This window comes from Peromyscus californicus, unplaced genomic scaffold (genome assembly GCF_007827085.1).
Source record: "Peromyscus californicus insignis strain IS unplaced genomic scaffold, ASM782708v3 Scaffold_14__1_contigs__length_90479793_seg_2, whole genome shotgun sequence".
Lineage (NCBI taxonomy): Eukaryota > Metazoa > Chordata > Mammalia > Rodentia > Cricetidae > Peromyscus > Peromyscus californicus.
Genome location: NW_026294436.1, coordinates 65,589,894 through 65,612,424, shown reverse-complemented (window position 1 = coordinate 65,612,424; position 22,531 = coordinate 65,589,894). Strand labels below are relative to the sequence as shown.

General features: G+C 49.6%; 1 protein-coding gene across 4 annotated transcripts in view; it reads right to left on the bottom strand.

The window, feature by feature from the left end:
* Tmem63a (transmembrane protein 63A) overlaps positions 1 to 22,531 on the bottom strand; it is a 38,237-nt gene that overhangs the window by 8,334 nt on the left and 7,372 nt on the right. For all 4 annotated transcript variants that reach the window (XM_052737815.1, XM_052737816.1, XM_052737820.1 and 1 more), the window contains exons 3-17: positions 20,490 to 20,569; positions 17,916 to 17,988; positions 16,896 to 16,933; positions 15,401 to 15,543; positions 14,260 to 14,311; positions 13,472 to 13,580; positions 12,163 to 12,233; positions 9,169 to 9,249; positions 8,821 to 8,944; positions 8,601 to 8,734; positions 6,940 to 7,077; positions 4,412 to 4,565; positions 1,851 to 1,957; positions 1,651 to 1,737; positions 1,146 to 1,208 (exon numbers count right to left, since the gene is read on the bottom strand). In XM_052737815.1, coding sequence (XP_052593775.1) covers positions 1,146 to 1,208; positions 1,651 to 1,737; positions 1,851 to 1,957; positions 4,412 to 4,565; positions 6,940 to 7,077; positions 8,601 to 8,734; positions 8,821 to 8,944; positions 9,169 to 9,249; positions 12,163 to 12,233; positions 13,472 to 13,580; positions 14,260 to 14,311; positions 15,401 to 15,543; positions 16,896 to 16,933; positions 17,916 to 17,988; positions 20,490 to 20,569 — 1,454 coding nt within the window. The remainder of the gene's footprint in view (positions 1 to 1,145; positions 1,209 to 1,650; positions 1,738 to 1,850; positions 1,958 to 4,411; positions 4,566 to 6,939; positions 7,078 to 8,600; positions 8,735 to 8,820; positions 8,945 to 9,168; positions 9,250 to 12,162; positions 12,234 to 13,471; positions 13,581 to 14,259; positions 14,312 to 15,400; positions 15,544 to 16,895; positions 16,934 to 17,915; positions 17,989 to 20,489; positions 20,570 to 22,531) is intronic.

Below are 22,531 nucleotides of genomic sequence, written 5' to 3'. Positions count from 1 at the left end.
GGTCAGCCTCCCCACAACCACTCCCAATCAATCGAGAGCCTTTGGGGCTATTGAAAGCCCCCAAGGATAGTGAAATAGGCTGAATAACTAGCCAGACAACCTTGCGTGAGTTACTCTCAATATTTCTGACCCCCATTGTCTGTAAAATGGAGACAGGAATAACATCTACCTCACAGCTTTCTCCCTCTCCCTCTCCCTCTCCCTCTCACCTCCCTTTCCCTCCCCCTTCCCCCCCCCTCTGTGGGGGTGGAGATGTGGGGGGGGGGCGTGTAGATATCTTCCTCTGTGGCTCTCCACCTTATTTTTTTAGACCCTGTCTCTCTCTCTCTCTCACTGAAACTGGAGCCCACCCACTGGCTGGAGATGGCCAATAAGGTCCTGGAATCCTCCTGTCTGTGTCCTAGTACCTGGACTACAAGCCCTTTACACACGAAAACTGTCTCTTCAGCACCCCCTCACAGCTTCTTGTGAGGGTTGAATAAGAAAAGGACTCTGGCGCACGCCTTTAATCCCAGCACTCGGGAGGCAGAGCCAGGCGGATCTCTGTGAGTTCGAGGCCAGCCTGGTCTCCAAAGCAAGTTCCAGGAAAGGCGCAAAGCTACACAGAGAAACCCTGTCTCGAAAAACCAAAAAAAAAAAAAAAAAAAGAAAAGGACTCGTAAACATTTAGCATAGAGCCATTTTTAAGTAACAGCTGTCCCGATTAGGGGAGTGGATCATAGGCTTACAGTACTAACAAGGGCACATACCGGCCCTAAACTGAACTCCATTCTCCTGTCAAAACAATCCACAGGCTACACAGTCACTACGTGTAATTAGTGTCCTTCCCTGACTGGGGCATCACTAAAACCCAGCCGTCCCTTCTCCCAGCGGCTCTGTGGTCTGTAAGTAAGTCTCAAACAAGGGAAGTGGCTGCCACTAATTGAGCCTTGGCCGAAATGACAACCACATTTCTGCACGCATACACAAAGTAGGTCAGCTCCCACAGCACGTTCCAGGAATGCAGGGGGGCCGGTGTGATTGCAAGGCCTGTTATTTCCAGGGGAGGATGCCTGTCCCGGAGCCCTAACACCACACTGCAGCGCCCTCCCCCACAAAGCTCTTTAGAGCTGCACTCTGGATGGCAGCTGAGCCGAGATACTTACTCCAACCTGATGGAGCCCTCTGAGGAAGTTTTGTCAAAGAGCCACCGGAAGAAGAAATCCAGGCTGGAAAGCAGATGAATTCCATGAGTTTCTTATTCATTTGGATTGGGGGGGGGGGTTGTTTGTTTTGTTTGTGTTTGTTTCTTTGTTTGTTTGTTTCAATACTGGAGAGGAAACCCAGGGTCTCGCTCACACCAATCGAGAGAGCTCTGCCCTCCTGTTTTCTTCGTTATGATTCATGTAGTCAGGACACACTTTCGTTTTCTTCCCCTCTCAAAGCAGCCCCAATCTTGAGACATTTGTTTCCTGAGGTGCCACTTACATGTGACTCATCACACATGTTTTAACAGGCACTTCCTTCCACAAGAAGAACACAGCTAGGAAGGGAAGTCCTATGTAAGTTTTGTTCACAAGCTCTTTGTTTTTAAAGACTACCATAGTTCCAGAATAGATGGCAAGAACTGGGTCCTGCTTCTGACGGGGGCTGCCCAGGGGGCGGGTGTACCTAGTCAGGCCGAGGGAGGGCAGGATCAGCACCATGAAGATCAAGAATATATAGACCTTTGACACCATGATCCGGTTTTCCCCCGACCTGCAGGGGACAGAGACAAGTTTGTGAGTTGTCAAGTAAGATCCAGTGATGGGCCTGCTGCCCTGGGTGGGCTAAGAGGCATCCAGCCCAGAACAGGCTCAGGCTCTGCTCACCTCGTCCAGTGAGACTCCAGCAGTGTGGAGTAGTAGACGATGGAGGGAAGCAGGGCCGAGAAGGACCACAGCAGGAGTGTGGGGAAAAACTGGCTGATGACAGGGTTCTGGAAGACAAGGGCCACCACATCGGCTCAAGAGAGGACGGGGGGGCCCTGGGGACCAAAGTGCTCCTAGCCATCCTCCAACACCCGAACTGTGTTGGGTAACGGGTGGGCAGTCCTCAAACACTGGCAAATAAACGGTAACTGTACTGCCTGATTACCCAGACCTTGACAGCAGGGAAAGGCGTTACCATTGCAATGATGGGCCGGAGGAGACCGGCTTCTCCATCCCCAGGGGAGAGCTGACGGCTGCTGCGTGGAGGCCAGGGCTCCTCTCCAGCCGGCCTGTCTGCCCGTCAGCCCCCACTGTCCAGCTGCAGCTTGCCCAGCCTCACGGTACCTGGTCCTAATCCTGTTTATACTGGTTGGACTGGCTACTGTCATTAGAGAATGTATTTTCACTGATTAAAGGAACATAAAAACAGGAAGGAATTCTCTTTGAAAACTAAGCTGGGCTATCTGGAGGTATGGCTCAGTATTGAGTGTTTGCCTAGTCTGTGTGAGTTCCCAGGACCTCAGAATAAATATGCAAAAATTTAAAAGCTTAAGTTGAACATGCTTAGAAGACTTATTAAGGTCAGTTTCTGAAAATACGTTGTTGAATTACATAAGAGTAAATTAGGGGCTGGAGAGACGGCTCAGAGGTTAAGAACACTGGCTACTCTTCCGGAGGACATGGGTTCAATTCCCGGGACCCATATGGTGGCTCACAACCGTCTATAACTTCAGTTCTATTGGGATCCAACACCCTTTTCTGACTTCCTCAAGCACCAGGCATGCACATACGTTTAAAGGTTTGCTTTACTTCGTGTATTCATCGATTTGGGGTACTTGGGAGAGGATGACAGACTCTGTGCCCGCTTTCTTGTCATGCCGCTGAGCTACATCCACAGTTCAAATTCTTAGAGAAATCCAAACTAGGATCAGAGCTGATTAAATAAGAATGTAGTTTCTAGAAGACAGACAAAGGGGAACTCTAGCCAGCAGAAATGTCTCAGAAAAGCAGGCCTTGGCCCTGCATCAAAAGACTGGCAAGAGAATGAATTGTACCTGCTGTTGGTCTAAAGGAAGCCATGTCATGCATACTGCGGTGTTTTCTAATATCTTTGGAGTCAGATCAGCGCTCCTTCTATCTGTCACAGGTGTAACATGACAGGTGACCAATTCCAGCTGGTGGATGAAAAACTCAGACTCAGGATTCACCAGCCAGTGATGGAAAAGCCAAGGCCAGGGTGCCAAGGCCTCTCCCAGGCTCTGGAGTTACAGGTGTGCACTACCACATCCGGCATATAACCTATCTTAGCCTCTTGAGTATCTATCATGCCTGGTCATCTGAGGTATTTTGAAAACCATTCATTACCTACAGCAAACACAATGCTTTAAAGCAAGATAACCAGGACTAAATCGTAAAATAAAGCCATTCACAATCCCACCCAACCAAAGAGGCTCCTTTCGTGTGTCCTACGCCTTGTGCCCCTTCTCTGTCCTCACATATAAGCATCACTGGAGACATTGCTTAGAAGCATTCTACATTGTGTGTCAGGGGTTTTATTTGATTGGTTGGTTGGGTTTCTTTTTTAAGACTTGTTTATTTTTATATGTATGTTTGCCTGTGTGAGAATATGTGCACCACGTTCAGGCCGATGTGGAGGGCCGAGTGACAGGCAGTTGTGAGCTGCCTGGTGTGGTACTGGGACCAGAACTCCTGTCCTCTAGAAAGGCAGTAATGCTCTTAGCCATGAGATATGGCTCTGGGCCTGTTTTTAAAACAGGGTCTCACTCAGGAGACCAGTCTGGCCTTGAACTTACATTAATCCTCCTGCCTCTACCTCCCAAGTGCTAGGATTAAAGGTATGAGCCATCATGCCAAGCTGTATATTCTGCTTTTATTATAAGCTTACCAAAATAACTATGCAGTTTTTCATAAACGTTTCCCATTTCCTTCAGACTAAATAGACTTCATTCAACTCGGAAGGTCTTCCCTGCGGAGCATTAGACTGATTTCATTAAGTGACTATAATTGCATCACCACAAAGGCTCTATAATAAACATCACCGTGCCTGCTTAAAGCTTAAAAGGGCAAAGACGGGCTAGGAAGGCTCCATTGGGTAAGACTATTTGCTGTGCAAGCCTGAGGATCTGAGTTCAAATCCCCAGCAGTCCATGTGAAAAGCCAGGCTTGCACATACCTCTGCCCACAGCACTGTAAGTGGCGGAGCCAGGAAGATCGCCGGGCCTTCTAGCTGCTCGTACCAGGATCAATGAGCGATTGTCTCAAAGTAATAAAGCAGGATAACCAATATCCTTCTCTGACTTCCACACTTGCACACACACACACACACACACACACACACACACACACACACACACAGGAGCTGAGTGACATGGCCCCCTTCAAGCTCCATGTCCAGTTCTCACTGCTCCCCACCACCCTCCTCCTGGAGATTGACCACTCACATTCAGCGCATGGATGGGTTTGGTGACATTGAACTTATCCATGGTAGACAGGATGATGGAGGGTGTGGTCAGGAAAAACAGCACCACAAACAGAGTGAAGTTGACTCCCAGCCACTGCAGCCACCAGCGGACACCCTGGATGGAGAGGTTCTTCCTGCAGAGGGCAACACCAGCCAAGAGGCTTAATCTCCCACAGGCACAGGCCATCCACAATGCCAGCAGTGCCCAGGGCTGAGGCATGGCAGGGCAACTTTAGGGAGGCCAGACTAGGACTCTGGCTGAGGCTCCTCTGGACCTCAAGAGCAAAGCATGTTCTCTGCACTGGCCTTCAGCCACAAGGAGGCCGAGTTTCAGGTCCTGGAGCTCAGGGGGAAACAGTTGTCAGTAGTGATGGGAACGGCCAGTGATGTCACAGACACTTAACACTGTCCAGGCAGAACTCCAGCCTAACGCTTCTCAGAGTGCTTCGACACTGTGTAACTAACAGTGCATTCTTTCCAGGGAGGGCACGGGCTGAGGGGCAAGGAGGCAGGCAGGGAGCATGGGCACAGCTGGACCTGACTCCTCATCCCACAAAAACAGCCTCGATTCTGGGATGCCCTATGACTCAGAGGAAAGATCTTGTCAGAGGCTGAGCTCAAAAGCGATGGGTATGGGCATCCAAGATTGACTCCACCCAAGCAACTGAGAAAGCCCTGCCTAGCGGGCAGCATGTGAGGGTGCCTCCAGCCTCAGTGCGGGTCCTAAATGTCACCCGCGGTCTACAGATATGGCTCAGCTCGGTAGTATGGTCGCGGTTCTACCCAGGGCTGTGCTGTCTAATGTGGCAGGGCACACACCCACTTGGCCACTGAGCACTTGAGATGTGAATGACCTCAGCTGACAGGTGCTAGAAACATAAAATATTCAACAGATTTCAAAACTTGAGTATGAATGGGAGAAACAAAAGTCTTGACATATATTGTGTGTTAAAATGTTAACATTCTGAGTATACTGTAAGAGGTTTACAGTAAAATTAATTTCAATTATTTCTTTTTCTAACATGGCTACTAGACAGTTTTTAATGAAGTACATAGCTTACATGATATTTCTTCTGGACAGCATTTGAATGCTAAAGGCTGATCGGGAAAGCACAGACTGCTCTGCCCGACCTTATCAAATGCATCACAGGCCCAGGCCCAGAGCCTCGACTCAACGTGACCTGGGTAGCTGGCCATTAAATGCGAGGCCATGGGAACTGGAAGACGGCTCAATGGTTAAGTGTGCTGTCTGCTCCAGGAGATCCAGGTTCAATTCCCAGCGCCAACATGGAGGCTTTATAACTGTCCATAACTCTAGTTCCAGAGAACATGACACCCTCTCCTGGTCTTTATGGGCACGATGTGGTACACAGACATACATGTAGGCAAAATAGCCCTGTACATAAAAACTAAAATAATAAAACCAATGAAAATAGAATCGTATCTGGCATATAGTGTGGGAATTTGCTCTGCCAATGGCCTTGGGGTACCTGGCTTGATAGAGGCGTGGTTTTCTCTGAATATGTGACTACTTAAAAATGAGAAGAGCTGGGCGGTGGTAGCGCATGCCTTTAATTCCAGCACTTGGGAGGCAGAGCCAGGCAGATCTTTGGGAGTTGAGTCCAGCCTGGTCTACAAAGTGAGGACAGGCTCCAAAGTTATACAGAGAAACCCTGTCTCAAAAAAAAAAAAAAAAAACAAACAAACAAACAAAAAGTAAATAAATAAAATAAAATAAAACTGAGAAGAGTGCAGGGAGAGCGTGTGCACGTGCTCTCTCTTGTGGTGGTCGGAGATCAGACTGCTGGTTCCTTTCACACACACACACACACACACACACACACACACACACACACACACACACACACGGGCAGAGCGGAGGACCATGGTGGCTGTTTACTTTGTTCCATATCCATGAATGCATTTTCTTTCCATTTTATATCTTAATAAATCCTTGATACCCTTTTAACAGAATCTCGTTAATTCGCTTACACTTATAGTAGGTGTTTAAATATTTATTAAAGATCTGGGTATACTGGTGCATACCTTTATATCAGAGGCAAGAGGACCTCCCTGAGTTCAAGGCCAGTCTGGTCTACATAGTGAGTTCCAGGACAGCCAGAGCCCCATCTCAAAACAACCAAAAAATAATAAATTATTGGCTTATTTATTTATTGGTTTTTCTATATAGGGTTTCTCTATGTAACAGTCCTGGCTGCCCTGGAACTCACTCTGTAGACCAGTCTGGCCTTGAACTCACAGAGGTACGCCTGCCCCTCTGCCCCCTGAGTGCTAGGATTAAAGATGTGTGCCACCACTACCACCACCACCACCACCACCTGGCAATATATAAATATTTGTTTAAGGAGAAAAAAAAAAGCCAGGCCACATCTATGCTCCAGGTAAGCAGGGAGCCCCCAACCCCACCCTCAATCCCCCATCTCTCCACCCCATAACCCCTGCAGGAAGCCAGGTCTCTCTCCCACCCTTCCCAGTTTGGGAACTCACCAGCAGATGTCCTCAGGGTACGAGGCAAAGGTGACAATCCACTTGGAGACACAGAGCTCTTTGCTATAGGAGGATGGCTGGGGCTCACCTTTACACCTAAGGCCCTGGCACTTGCAGGCATTAAAGTCTTTCAGGATGCTGTCAAGAAATGCAGAAGCTATTACGGTGCGGTTCACCCGTGTGTCACATACTCCACAGCAACTGCAGACAGAATAAGTGTTCGAGCACAGGATGCCTGCCCCATTGTTACTACCATATTATAATTAGTGCTAGGAAAGACCCAAGCATGCTGGGCTGCACGCCTGTGATCCCAGCACTGGAGAGGCTGAGGCAGGAAGACCATGAGTAAATGTGGTGGTTTAAATAAAAAATGGCCCCCATAGGTCCATAGGGAGTGGCACTATTAGGAGGTGTGGCCTTCCTGAAGTAGGTGTGGCTTTGTTGAAGAAATGCATCACTAGGGGCTTAGCTTTGAGGTCTCAGAAGCTGAAGCCAGGCCTAGTGTGGTTCACTGTCACTTCCTGTTGCCTGTGGATCACAGATGTAGAACTCTCAGCTCCTTCTCCAGCGCCATGTCTGCCTGCAGGCCACAGTGTCCCGCCACGATGATAATGGACTAAACCTCTGAAACTGTAAGCTAGCCCCAATTATATGTTTACCTTTTTAAGAGTTGCTGTGGTCATGGTGTCTCTTCACAGCAATAGAAACCCTAACTAAGAGGGTAGACAAGGCCAGCTTAGGCCACACAGTGAGTTCCAAGTCAATCTGAACTATTTAAGACCCTGTCTCAAACAGTCAAAAAGAAATGCCATGCCTATCATGCTGCAGAAGGTTTTGATTCATCCTCATCATGACTCTGCAAGGCCCGGCACATTAGGTTTTAGCGTCCCCAGATGTCTGGCCCGCTTCCGTGTTGTTTGCACGGCCCTACTAGAGCACGCCTCCCAGGGGCCATGCTCTAGGCCTCTTTGTGACCCTGGAGCATAGAGCTGACTCTGTGCCAGCCAGTGGCTCCACTTTCCAGCCCTCAGGCCAGGAATGGCATCAGGTCACATTACACACAGCCCATTCTTGAAGTCCCCTCCTAGGATTCGTGGCCCACCCTCACCATCTCAGGCTTCTCTTTGCTTTGGCTACCTCCGAGTACCTCTCCTCTTCCCACAGTCTGAGTACCTCTCCTCTTCCCACAGTCTGAGGCCAGAGCCCTTGATGACATCCCAGCGACCATCCCCAGAGCCACCATGCCTGAGGCACATAAAGCACTAAGGCTTGGCGTCCTTTCTGCACCCTGCACACACTCTGTGCTCTAAGGTGAGATGACACCAAGGCCCCAGGCCCGAGAGAACTTCAAAAGCTCGAAGCTCCAGGATCCTGTAGCTACGGACAGCCAGAGTGCTCCACAGCGTCCCCACAGCTGTCCTTTTGTTGACAGACAGAGCAGGGCCCTGGGTCCTGAGTTCCAATCCACCTGGCAGAGTGCTGCACACACAAACAGCAGGGTGGACCGCTGGGCTGGAGCAGCGGGCGGAAGCTCAACAGTGGGCCTGGCCACAGCAGCCTGGCAGGGGTCAGGAAGGACCCAGCCCTACCAGCTGTCACTCAAACAGAGACGGGAATTCCCCTGAGAGGGGAGGGCAAGAGACAAGTGTGAGCATACTCACAAAGTAGCCATGGACTTCTCACGGAAGGTGACAAAGGCCATTCCTAGGGGCTGGTCCTGGACCCGGCACTCCTCGGCTGTAATCCTCTCCAGCAGTCTGTCCTTCATTCGAGTGTAATAAGAGATAGCGTCTTCCTGCCAGAAGACACAGTCCCTGGGTGATGTGACCTGGGTACCCATGCCTGTCCCCTGCTCCAGGCAGGTAGGTGGCAATGTCTCACCCGCTCACAGCCCTGCACTTCGCAGCAGCAGAACTGGCCACAAGTCTTGGGGTTGATGAGGGTCAGTCGGCCTGTCTTGGCCTGCAGGTTTGTGTAATAGGCAAGGCTCTTCTCTGCCTTCTTCCTGTAAGGTAGGAGTGAGGCGCAAACTCAGATTCACCATCCTGGGGCCATGCCACAGCCAACAATTAGTCACCAGCAGGGTGAGGAGTTTAGCTTTGAGATCCAGAAAGGGGCAGGCCAACCCTCCCCCTTGCCAGCTGAAGGGTCCCAGCAAGGACGCAGGTGGGCATCTCGGGGTAAGAGGCGGGAAAGCTGCAGCTGAACGCAGGCACCCACCTCCCTTACCTCTCTCTGCACAGGTACATCAGCTTAGCCACGCTGTAGCACAGCTGGACATCCACCACCTCACACGTGGGATACGCATCCCTGTGGCGGGCCAGCAAGGCGGGGGGCAGAGAAGGCCATTGAAACAGAACATCCCTGTAGAAATGACCACCCCTACCCGCCCCTGCCCTGGAGTCACACTGCTGCTGGCTGCCTATTGTCCCTAATTTTCCAGAGGGAAACCCTTAAGTTTAATACAAAGAGGGGTGTGTGTGTGTGTGTGTGTGTGTGTGTGTGTGTGTGTATGTGTGTGTGTGTGTCTTGTCTGTCTGTCTGTGTCTGCCTGTGTGTCTGTGCGTCTGTGTGTCTGTGTGTCTTTCTGTGTGTCTCTGTCTCTGTCTGTGTGTCTGTGTCTGTGTCTATGTGTGTGTCTATGTGTGTATCTATGTGTATGTCTGTGTGTGTATCTATGTGTGTCTGTGTCTGTGTGTCTGTGTGTGTGTCTGTGTGTATATCTATGTGTGTCTGTGTGTGTGTCTGTGTGTGTGTCTCTATGTGCATCTGTGTCTGTGCGTGTATGTGTGTGTGTGTGTGTGTGTGTGTGTGTGTATGTGTGTGGTGTGAGAGTGTGTGTTGACAGGGAATGAATCCATGGCCATGTGAATGCTACACATACACTGTATCACTTTTTCCATCCCTAGCCCTAGAGGCATTTTTTTTTCAATAATATGAAAGTAATTGCCTTAAACTGACAAATTTATACTCACTCGGCTATTGGTTAGTAGGAATTTCTTGTGGGAAAATATGGATACAACAGGACCGAGGTATGGCTCAGTGGTAGAGTGCTAGCATACATAAGGCCCTGGGTTCCATCCCCAGCACCATTATCCTCCCCAGCCACTCAAGGAAAGAGATTGGTCATCTGTTCTAGGCTGATCATCTACCTTAGGCTATCCCTGAAATCCTACTCAGCCCAAAACCTTTTTGAAGGCAATAGACCTCTAGAGAGTCTAAGAACAGCAAAACATCCTCAGCCTGGAAAGTGTCTACACACATAATAACAGTCAACAAAATGCCTGCATCACCAAGGGTAAGGGCTTCTTGTGCACAGGGTCACACAATGACTGAATATTTGAGCCAGAAGCTGAATCCAGGCAGCCTAGCTCCAAGGTCAGCCGATAGCTATCACAAAATGGCCCTGCGCCATACACAAAACACCGTCCAAATGACTCCTGAGGATCTGGGCCCATATCGGGCACCACCTGCTGCGATTCTGGGTGCTGGGAGCAGAGTCTGCTTAAGTTTAGGGCAAGCCCATGGAGCTAACTAATCTGTTGGTCAGCAGGACCATTTCAGACCCCAACAAGAGCTCAAAGGAGGGTTGGGGATGTGGCTCAGTGGTAGAGGCTTTGTCTAGTAAGATTTAGTAATCAGAACCACAAAAAGGTGAAAGGAAGAGGCTTTGAGGAAGGGATTCCAGGTGAAAGTGGCCCTGCTGCAAAGTAAGTCCCCAAGTCCGAGGCTGTGACTCCAACAGCCTTCCCCGGAAAGGCTTCCCAAGTCCATAGCTATGACTCCAACAGCCTTCCCCAGGAAGGCTTCCAAAGTCGGAGTCATACATCGTTTTCAGGGCAATGAGGACACTGGTTTTTCTAATTAAGTGTGTACAGGAAGTGGACTCACTGTTTCCAAACACAGCCTGGCAGGCAGCTTAGAGGAATGCTTTTCAAAGAACGGAAAATCACTCTCGTATCAAGTGAATATACACTTATATTCACATACATATGTAAATACGCACCTATACATAAATCTTTCCAAAAATAGTTGTAGTTACTGAAGGAGCAATTTGTCAATTATTTTAAACATCCTTTTGCAGTTTTGTTTCTACTGATGATTCACCTCATGTTTTTGTCACAAACTGCACAAAGTTAGTCTGTAGCTGACTCCTGGTATTCGGCAGAACTGACAAGGATGAAGAGGGAGCCCTGGAGCCGCTCTTTTGGCTAGGAATTGAACCCGAGCCTTTTCCAGTGGCCGTATGCAGAGCCTTTTCCAGTGGCCGTATGCATTGCCTGCTCTGCCCACAGGACCGATGGCTGCAGAGGCTGTCCCAGAGCCCTTGACAGCCAGAGGCTCTCCCAACAGCCAGCCAGCATCCCTGGGTCTGCGAGACCAATCTGTGAGAGCTGGGCTCTCAGTCTCTAGTGTGAGCGCTCTGTACCTGCACTTCAGCCTGCACTCTGGATCCTGGGTCCCGGAGGCTTAACTACAACAGTTACCAGTGCACACACACCAGCCTCCAACAACAGTTAACGAGCGCACACACACCAGCCTCCAACAGTTACCAGTGCACACACACCAGCCTCCAACAGTTACCGAGCACACACACACCAGCCTCCAACAGTTACCAGTGCACACACACCAGCCTCCAACAGTTACCAATGCACACACACCAGCCTCCAACAGTTACCGAGTGCACACACACCAGCCTCCAACAGTTACCAGTGTACACACACCAGCCTCCAACAGTTACCAGTGTACACACACCAGCCTCCAACAGTTACCAGTGCACACACACCAGCCTCCAACAACAGTTACCGAGCGCATACACACCAGCCTCCAACAGTTACCAGTGCACACACACCAGCCTCCAACAGTTACCGAGCACACACACACCAGCCTCCAACAGTTACTGAGTGCACACCAGCCTCCAACAGTTACCAGTGCACACACACCAGCCTCCAACAGTTACCGAGTGCACACCAGCCTCCAACAGTTACCAGTGCACACACACCAGCCTCCAACAGTTACCGAGTGCACACCAGCCCGCCAGGCTGCTGGCACAGCTCAGCCGGGCCACACCTGGAAGCCACTTGATATCTACGCCAGGGAGGGATTAGCCCTGCGTATTCAGACAGAAGACGCAGGTGTCCATCTGTACAGCACAGGCCTCAGAGGCGCCAGCCCAGTGGCAGTCCCGTTCACCATGAGTGGCTCACAGGGTCTTTCTCTTACCGGAAGTGGCTCTCCACCGTCTCCTTTCTTGTTTCTCTGGGGAGTCCTGTGATGAACAGGGTCTGTCTCACCTGCCAGGGAACATTATCGGGAAGGAAGTCAGAGACAGGTCTCGGGGTAATGGGGGGAGGGGGGGCAGCAGGTGACACCTCCTTCACATCTCAAGAAAGAAAACGAGGTTCAAGTCTTCTCACTCTTGGCCTTCAGGAGGCCCAGGGTGTTACTTATCTGCATCCTTTTCCAACACAATTCCTGAGCCTCCTTTGCAGGGCAGGGGACTGAGAAAGGGCCCAGAGAGGGACAGTGGCTCAAAGGGATCACACAACAAAGCAAGTCACAGCAGGGCGCCGGTCCTTAGCCCAAACTGTTCTGGCTTGGGGGGAGGGAGGGTTAGTTTTTTGCTTCATTTTTGTCAGTTGGATACAACCTAGAGTCCCCTGGGAGGAAGGAACCTCAAGTGAGGGATCACCAGAGCAGACTGGTCTGTGGCCATATCTACGAGAGACGGTCGTGATAGATGATTGATGTCAGAGGACCCAGCCTACTATGGGGGGCACCATGCCTAGGCAAGTGGTCCTGAACTGTACAAGAAAGCTAGAAGGCCCTAAGCCTGGGAGTGAGCCAGTAGGCAGTATTCTTCCAGGGTCCCAGTTTCAGTTCTGGCCAAGACTTCCCTCAACGACAGACCGTGTTCTGGAAGTACACGCTTAAATCAACTTTCCCCTCCCCTAAGTGGCTCTGCGTCACGGTATTTATCACAGGAACAAAGGAAACTAAAATGGGAAGGGTGTGTTACTTTGTTCTGCCGTGCTAGGTTATCAAACCCAGTGCCTGACACATGGCAGCCACGCACTCTACCACGGGCTCACACTCCGTCCTCAAAGTGCTTCTTTACTTCACAGCAGTAGCTACAAGCCCTGACCCCCACGGATCAAATAGCAACTGGGAAAAATTGGGATATTACAGCTTACCGATAAATTAAATAATAATAATAAGTTATGCCGATACACGCCTGTATTCCTGACACTTGGGAGGTGGAGGCAAGATGATCATAAGTTCAAGGTCATCTTTGGCTACACACTGGCTCAAAGTCAGCCTGAGCTACACAAGACCCTCGTTTAAAAAACAGTGACAGGTGATGGTGGTGGTGGTGTGTGATACCACGTGAGGTCATAAACACGGAAATCAGATTCCAGCACTCACCTCAAGTCCACGACAGATGTGCTTCTGTGGGGACCGTGGGGGCCGTCCCCTCCATCTCTCACTTGAGACCCTCCCGGAACATGTCCCCGGCCCCAGCCTCACTCACCAGGCTTTCCTCTTTGTATCTGATGGACCGTGTGTGATGCCACATGAAGCCCACGGTGAGGAAGAGGTAGATGACGGAGAAGACGGTGTGCAGCCAAAGGAGGTCATTGCTAAGGAAGATATCACCTGCTGTCAGGGCTGGGCATCCCAACAGAAGGAATGGGTGGCAGGGCTAGGGCAGGATCACCCTCAATGGGTACTTTGTCAAGTGCCAACAGCTTTGCCTCCAGCAGAGGCCATGTGGGCCAATGGCCCTCATCAGCGAGTAAATACTTTGGAGAGATCTCTATTCTTATGCTGGGCTCTAAGCCTCCTACAAAACTGAAGCTGCCTGAGATATGTTCACACTATACCTCCCCAGTCCTCACATGGGGGGCTCTAAGCCTCCCACAAAACTGAAGCTTCCCAAGATGTGTTCACACCAGCTTCCCCGCCTGAGATATGTTCACACTATACCTCCCCAGTCCTCACATGGGGCTCTAAGCCTCCCACAAAACTGAAGCTTCCCAAGACGTATTCACACCAGCTTCCCCGCCTGAGATATGTTCACACTATACCTCCCCAGTCCTCACATGGGGCCCTAAGCCTCCTACAAAACTGAAGCTTCCCAAGACATGTTCACACCACAGCTTCCCTGTCCTGACATGGGGCTCTAAGCCTCCTGCGAAACAGCAGCTGCCTGGGCCATGTTCACACCACGGCCCAGCAACACAGCAGTGTTGCGGTGTTCCCAGCCTGCCCTAGGCCCCCAGACCAGCCTTCTTCATGGTCAACAAGCTCCACACTCACTTGGTCTGCAGGTTGGCCACTGTTGTCCTCCCAAAGCTGTAGGGGTCTTTATCTGCAGAGAAACGGATACTTAGTTCCGGGATCACAATGAGAACCCAGGAAGGAGCCTAACTGATCTTGGTTTAGAGTTCCACAGCTCAGGGAGGCACAACACAAGATGCCTAGACATGGCATGTCTTCCTAGACATGAAAGACAATGGCATCATTCATCAGCCTATTTAAAGCTCCATCAACTGGGACCTCTGCTACAGCTTACCATGCCAGCAAAGTCAGAATTTAAGTTCATTTTGCACTGAGGTTTGTTTTAAAGATGCTTTGATGATAACCAGAAGCATCTTGGTTGTTACCAACTCAAGGTTCTCAAGGTTGAGAACCACTAAACGTCACAAGTGGATCTGGGATGGCATTTTGGAAACTAGGGAGATATAATTCCACAATGACTTTCATAGTGTATCACAGACATCTTCTGGATCCATGAATAGTGATCTCCAGACTTGGGTAAGGGCAGGAAATGGAAAGATACATTCTGAAGCCGGGAGTGGTGGCTATACTTACAATCCCAACATGCAGGAGGGTGAGGGAAGGCTAGCCTGGACAGTAGGGTCTTGTCTCAAAAAAACAAGCAAAACACACCTGCTAAAACCTTCCAATTCTATAGTACTTGTGGTTGGTTGGTTGGTTGGTTGGTTGGTTGGTTGGTTGGTTGGTTGGTTTTTGGTTGGTTTTTTTGGTTTTTTTTTTTCCTACTTAGATGGAACCAAAAATTGATATTTAAGCTGGGCAGTGGTGGCGCACGCCTTTAATCTCAGCACTTGGGAGGCAGAGGCAGGCGGATCTCTGTGAGTTCGAGGCCAGCCTGGGCTACAGAGTGAGTTCCAGGACAGGCTCCAAAGCTACACAGAGAAAGCCTGTCTCGAAAAACCAAAAAAAAAAAAAAAAAAAAATGATATTTAAGGGGCCCTAGCTCCCAGCCCAGATTTAGATGGATTCTCCTCTAGATCTTTATTTGGATGGTAATTTCTCAAAGTCACTCTAAGACTGTTTCACATCCCCCAGGGTCTACTCTACCAAATCAAGTCCCTTCCTGGAGCCACTGGCCTGCTCCATTCCAATACAGACAATGGCCCAGAAAGGGTCTCACCCAGCAAGTCTCCTGAGAGGTTGACAGGCAAGATGACGCACAGGGACAAGAAACTGATCACCACCAGCAGGAAGATGATGTGCCTCTGGAAGGACAGGTAGTGGATGGCATCCTCCCCACACCACTCCAGGATCTGGTCGTCACTGGCCAAGACACACATGTGGAGACATTCTTAACAGGTGGCAGTGGCAGGCCAGGCCTGGAGTTTTCATCCAATCCTCACGACAGTTGTAGAGGACAGTGTCTTAGCCCACATCCTCTACTGTGATGTGTGGACACAAAGGCACAGAAAAACTGTACAGCTTTAAGGATCACACAGCTTGTAAAGACGAAGCTGTTGGCATGAGTTCCGGAGCCATCTTCAGTCCCAGCCACAGGCTCTCAGCAGACGAACTGCCGTCCTCCATGTTCTGTTGTTAGAAACATCTGTGCTCTCATTATAAAATGGATGAGGCAGCCGGGCGGTGGTGGCGCACGCCTTTAATCCCAGCACTCGGGAGGCAGAGCCAGGCGGATCTCTGTGAGTTCAAGGCCAGCCTGGACTACCAAGTGAGTTCCAGGAAAGGCGCAAAGCTACACAGAGAAACCTTGTCTCGAAAAAAAAAATTCTCTCTCTCTCTCTCTCTCTCTCTCTCTCTCTCTCTCTCTCTCTCTCTCTGGACTTAAGGAGAGAAATCTAAGAAACACTTGGTGATAAAGGCCTGGTTTCTCCTGTGCTTGAAGGAGCCAGCCATCAGGGCCTGCAGGAGTCTTGGCTTGGCCACTGTTGATGTCCACCCCAAAGTCTACACAGCCATCCTTGTTAGACACATGTCATCACGTGTCACACTACAAACAAGAAAGTGTGGGCAGCTAAGCAACCACTGGCCATAACTGCAGATCCCCTGTTTCTGATAAGTGGAAATATGGAAGAAAAGGCCATTTCAGAACTGATGAAAGACTATAAGAAACTATGGAGGACTCTGGGCCAATTCCAATGAAGTAATATGTGAGAGACCCTGTTGTAAATGGTGGAGTTTGGTGGAAGTTGTGCCCAAGGTCAGGTGGGGAAGCCTGCATGTATGTCTGTGTGAGGGCACCATATCCCCTGGAACTGGAGTCACAGACAGTTGTGAGTGGCCATGTGCATGCTTGGAATTGAACCCAGGTCCTCTGGAAGAACAGCTAGTGATCTTAACCCCTGAGCCATCTCTCCAGCATGAAAAATTTTTTATAAAGTTCATCACTAGCTTCAAGAACCTCTGAGATCCAACTGCAGTTTGGGGATCCCTGAGGGCCAGTAGAGCTATGCACCTGAAAGACCCCCTTCTTTCCTGTGCCCTGACTACCCAGACTTCCCAACCACTTTGGTTCTAGCCCTTCTACACTGTTTGGGCCCTGAGCTGGAAAAGTATGAGAGACACCATTACAGGGTCAAAAACCTCGGGTACTTCCTCCTGAATGGCCAAACCCCCACACAGAGTCACGTGCCCAGCAGACACCCCATCTTACTCACGTCAGGCGGAAGATGGCAGTCAGCCAAGGGCAGCATCCCTGGAGACAGAGAACAGGTATTAGCACCCAACACCTAGGTCTCTGGGAGGCAGATACAATCGCATCTTTGAGATTAAATAACCATCCCACTTCTTGCTGTGTAAAACAGGATTTTCCTTCACACATCCAGTAAGCTACTCCCTTATGTTCTCATTCTTTGCAAGGTACAATCCCATGGGCGGGCAGGGATTAAAACAAAAACAAAACCCACAACCTTGCTAAAAAAAAAAAAAAAAAAACCTCTCGAGTTTTGTCAATCGGTGGCATTATATAAGCTCCAGGGTCAAATCACAAAACTTCAACCAAGAGCTGGGAAAAGTGATGTGGACTTCTGTAAAACTATTTCCAAATGGCCAAAAGAGTGGGACAAAAAAAAACCCAACCAACAGGAACGAGTCTAGAGAGCTGGAAAGTACCCCAGAGCAGGCCCTGGAGAGGGAAAGAAGCATGTGGACATTCTGTGATCGCTGGTGTCTTACTACTCCATAAAGCTGGGTGGCTATCTGCTGGGAAAGACAAATATTTGCTCTCCACTCATTCAACAATGACTAAGACCCTACCAGATATCTAGTGCTGGGAACAAGGCTGGATGAGGGGGGCAGGGTTCCTGCCCACATCTGGCTCAAAATCCAGCAGACAAGTCAATAATTAACTCTTGCACAAGAACCGTAAGTGTGAGAGAGGACTAACCGCGTGAGTCGCCGGCAAAGCCCTGGGGATCCACAGCCCTTTCTGCCTGCAGTTAATGGAGCCTTGCAGTGAGGGGTCATTTAAGCACTATCTCCTTCTAGGTTCTTCTAAGCCCTCGTGTTTCTGCTCATGTGGAGGGGCGCTTGCTCCAGCGTCGACCACTCACAGACCACAGTGCTGCTCCTAGTCCCTGAACCAGGGGTACAACTGCCCAGACCCCCATCAGTCATTCCTGCCAGGCTGTGCCCTCTGCCCTTTGGGCCACAAAAACAACCAATCCTTGGGTACCAACCAGTTCGTTTTCAAAGTCTTGTTGCCCTGAGGAAGAAGAAGATGACGACGACAACCTCTGGAATCTGGCCTCACTGGAGACATAAAAAGGAAAAAAAAAAAAAAAGATAAATAATTCTAAAATTCAGAAAAGTTAAATATACATTTCCAGTATTTTGTTTCCTAATCTTAGAGTTCAGGATCAAAGTTATTGACTCCCAGTGGTTGCCACAAATATAAACTGCTTCAAAAAAACAAAGAGGCAACACCCACAAACCCATATGGCATAGAACTCTGTGCTGTCCGGGCTGAAGAGCACAGGGCCAGGGGGTCATCAAGGAAGCACACCTACGTGTACACCCTCCAACCCCAGCACTGAACTGGTCCACCCAAAGGAAATTCAGAGTGTTACCTGTTTCCAGTGCATTTGCTAACACATCCAGATCAATCTGGAATGCCGTATTTTATCCTACCAAATGACCGGGATGACAGCCAACGAGACTTCATTCCAGAGAAAGACGCCCGAGAATGAGCGGCCACAGGAACAGAAGGCGACAGGAAAACACATCACCCCTCCTCCCCCCAGGAAGGAGTCCAGGAAAAGTAAGAACACTCGTACAGCCTCATCATTGGAATGGGCCCACTTCAAACCACACACGGGACCGGAGAGATGGCTCAGTGGTTAAGAACACTGACTGCTCTTCCAGAGAACCTGGGTTCAGTCCCCAGCACCCACATGGGGCTCACAACCATCTGTCACTCCAGTTCCAGAGAACCCAGCACCCTCTGTGGACACCCCCTTCTGTCCTCTGTGGGTAGCAAGTACCCGTGTGGTGCACAGACATGTGTGCATGCAAACACCCATACGCATAACATAAAAATTATAAAATTGTAAAAATTACAGAAAAAAATACACATGTGGCATGCACGCATGCTTTATTTTATCTAATCCAAGATGCCAGTGGTGGCCAGGTGCATAGTTCTTTAATGAGCCATTAAGAAAGGAACAATGGTGCCAGCTAAGCTATAACTGATAATCTCATGTCGGGCATGGTGGTGCACACCTGTAATTATCCCAGCACTCACTTGACGGCTGAGGCAGGAGGATCCTAGGTTCAAAGAAGACCAACCTGTGAGGCCAGGGCATGGGAGACATTTTCTCAAAAAAAAAAAAAAAAAAAAAAAGGCATCCCAATTCTAAAGTCAAAGATGAGAAATGCTCGAGTATGCAACTCAGAGTGGATGGATTGGCATGTTAAATACGGTGGCAGCATGTGTGTGTGTGTGTGTGTGTGTGTGTGTGTGTGTGTGTGTGTGTGTGTGTATGCGTGTTGTACAAAGGTACAACTATATATGCACACATATGTGGTGACCAGGGGTCAATACCTGGCATCCCCCTCAGTCTCTCTTCATCTTATGATCTAAGAGTCTCTCACTGAGCCTGGAGCTCAGCGCTTTGGCCAAGGTGTAGAATAGATCACATTAGTAAATGCCGTATGCTATTTGAGCCCACGGAGGAGCTGGCTCTGGAAGTGGGGCTGCTCACCTCACCCCTCGCAGCATTTCAGACCCAAACATATTTGTCTCAAAGTGTCCTCCAAGACCCCTTGTCCGAGAATGAGGTGCCCTCCCCAGTTCTGTGACACGGAGGGAAGAGAATAGCACTCGTGTGAAAGGATGTGTCCTCAACGGTCAGAAAGGAAACCATTCCCACAGAAGTCACTTCCCACAGCCTCTCCTGTGTGCTCAGGTAGGACCTTCATGCTCAGGTCCAAGCTGAGTGAGCTGTTGAAGGGATCTTCTGGGAGAGAAGAAAGCATCTCCTTCCCCATCCCACCACCGCAACATTTCAGGGGCTGAAGCAATGACCATGGGCCACCAGGACAGACCTGGGAGTGGGCATCTGATGTCTCCCATTCACTACACGTTGCCTCATCTGACACAAGTCCCAGAGGTTCACAGCAACCAGACCAAACAGGAAAGTCTAGTTCTAGGATTCATCTTCACCTTTAGTAAGATGCACAGAACTGTCCCCACCCAGAGTAGAACCAGAAAAGCCTGAGGTCTGACCAAAGAGCCTGTGTTTTGTTTGAGAGGCTTGTCTAACTTGAGCCCTGACCAAGAAAGAAGGAGGGCCGCTTCCCCACACCTGCCTCCCTTCTTGATCCCTAAGCCAGCCCCAGAGCAAGGTAATTTCCTTCCAATATGATGTTCTCAGAGAGCCGTGTCCAAGGTGAGAAAGAAAATGTCATCCTCCTCCCCCGGTGCAAAAGCCCTAAAGACAACGATGGTCCTCCACAGCCTGAAACCAGAGCCCCAGGAGAGAGTGGATCTCCAGCATCGGTTTCCTTCAGCACAGTTCTAAGCAGGAAGGCCTCAAGGGGGTCTTTGGTAGCCAGCAGAAAGAAAGATACAGTTTCCGGCTCCAGCCCATCCCAGAAATACACATACATACACATGTGCATACACATATCAATGTACACACATGTAAGCAAACATGTATCTACATACACACATATTTGCACAATGCACACATAACTCACACTCAGAGGGATGCATAGATACGCTCACATTTTCGGTTAAATGCTTTCTTTACCTGCCTGCTTCTGATACCAGGGCTATGCGGCCATAATCCCAGAATCTTCTCCTTATGATGGAAAACACCAGGACTAAAAACTGAAAGGAGAAAAGAAACCAAGTCAAGATCATTGGCTGGCCAGGTTCTGGGCACGGCTGGACTCGGCGGCCTAGAGGAACCCCTCCAGCCCAGAAATAACACACAGCTTAGCAGCCTGACACCTTCCTCCACTCTCTGGACAACCTCTGGCCCCTGGGCCATGACACCAAGGCTGTCACATGGCCATAGGCTTGAGGGAAGTTCAAGTACGTCAGCCACAGCAGACCCCGAGTCAGAAGGTGAGGTCTGACCTCACCAGACTGGAAAAACTGTTTTTCTCCCCTTTACTTCGTACCCAAACCTTGCTCTTAGAGACAAGCCCTCACTATATGCCCAGGCTTGCCTCTAACTCCTGAGTTCACGTGATCCTCCAGCGCCAGCCAGTGGTAGCTGGGACTAAGGCTATGCACCTGGCTTGATTTTTCTTCATTATATTTTAATTTATTTTGAGTTAGATTCTTTACATTTGTTTCTTCTTCTTCTCCTCCTCCTCCTCCTCCTTCTTTTTCTTTTTTTTTTTTTTTTTTTTTTTTGTTTTGTTTTTGGTTTGTTTTGTTTGGTTTTGGTTTTGGTTTTTCAAGACAGGGTTTCTCTGTGTAGCTTTGGAGCCTGTCCTGGAACTCACTCTGTAGACCAGGCTGGCCTCGAACTCACAGAGACCCGCCTGCCTCTGCCTCCCGAGTGCTGGGATTAAAAGCGTGTGCCACCACCGCCCGGCTTGCATTTGTTTCTTCTAAAAGCAGGCTTGCAGACCCCACACAGCAAGCGCATCCAGTGAACCCTGTCATGCCTTGGCACTCTGGGCTGGCCCAACCCAGAGAGCTGGGACAGATAAACAGGCCTATGTGACACCAGCAGAGCCCCTCTCTGCCTATTGGCTCCAGATGTCTGAGATGCTCCCTGCCTCCCCAGACCATTTAGTTCCACCCTGGCCAGCTCTCCCCGCAACCCACACAGGCTCCTTTGAGATTCAGAGAGGGGTGGAAAAGAAACATCTGGAATAGCACAGGCTTGCCCGCTCTGGTCAAAACTGGATTTAGCTATGTATGTGTTTATCTAATGCTGAGATGGAACCTGCACCTTAGACATACTAGATCAGTGCTCTATCACTGAGCCGAGTCCCTCCTAGAAACTGGGGTTTTAAAGGTGCATGTTGTTTCCTTAAGGGAAATCCATAAGCCCTGAGTTTCTGTAAGATTTTCTTAAGGTAAGTCCGGAAGTGGGTGATGTGTTTTGACAGGCAGATGAGTCGCACTGTAGGACAAACATAAGTCCCTCAGCATTCAGTCACCCTGTCTGTCACTGCTGCCTGGCCTCTCTCTGTGCACACAGTGTGGATACCTTCCCACACCTAGGTCTTCTCACACATGGCCCCCACTTGACCCCATAAATTCCTGCAACAAAAATCTACACTCATAGCCAGGCGGTGGTGGCGCACGCCTTTAATCCCAGGCAGAAGCAGGTGGATCTCTCTCTGAGTTTGAAGCCAGCCTGGTCTACAAAATGAGTTCTAGGACAGCCAGGGCTACACACACGAGAAACCCTGTCTTGAAAGAACAAAAAACAAAACAAACAAACAAACAAAAACAAAACAAAAATCCATTGTGGTTGTATAAGCCGTCATCCCACCTATTTGAGTAGCTGAGGCAGGAGGATTGCTTGAGGCCAGGTGCTCAGCGATCACTTCAGCAACATAGTGAGACCTTGTCCCTCATGGAATTTAAAAAAAAAAAAATCGCCGGGCGGTGGTGGCGCACGCCTTTAATCCCAGCACTCGGGAGGCAGAGCCAGGCGGATCTCTGTGAGTTCGAGGCCAGCCTGGACTACCAAGTGAGTTCCAGGAAAGGCGCAAAGCTACACAGAGAAACCCTGTCTCGAAAAACCAAAAAAAAAAAAAAAAAAAATCACTCCTCCCAGCACAGTCTAAATGAAAGTGGCTTTCTTTCCAAGCAGCTACCCAA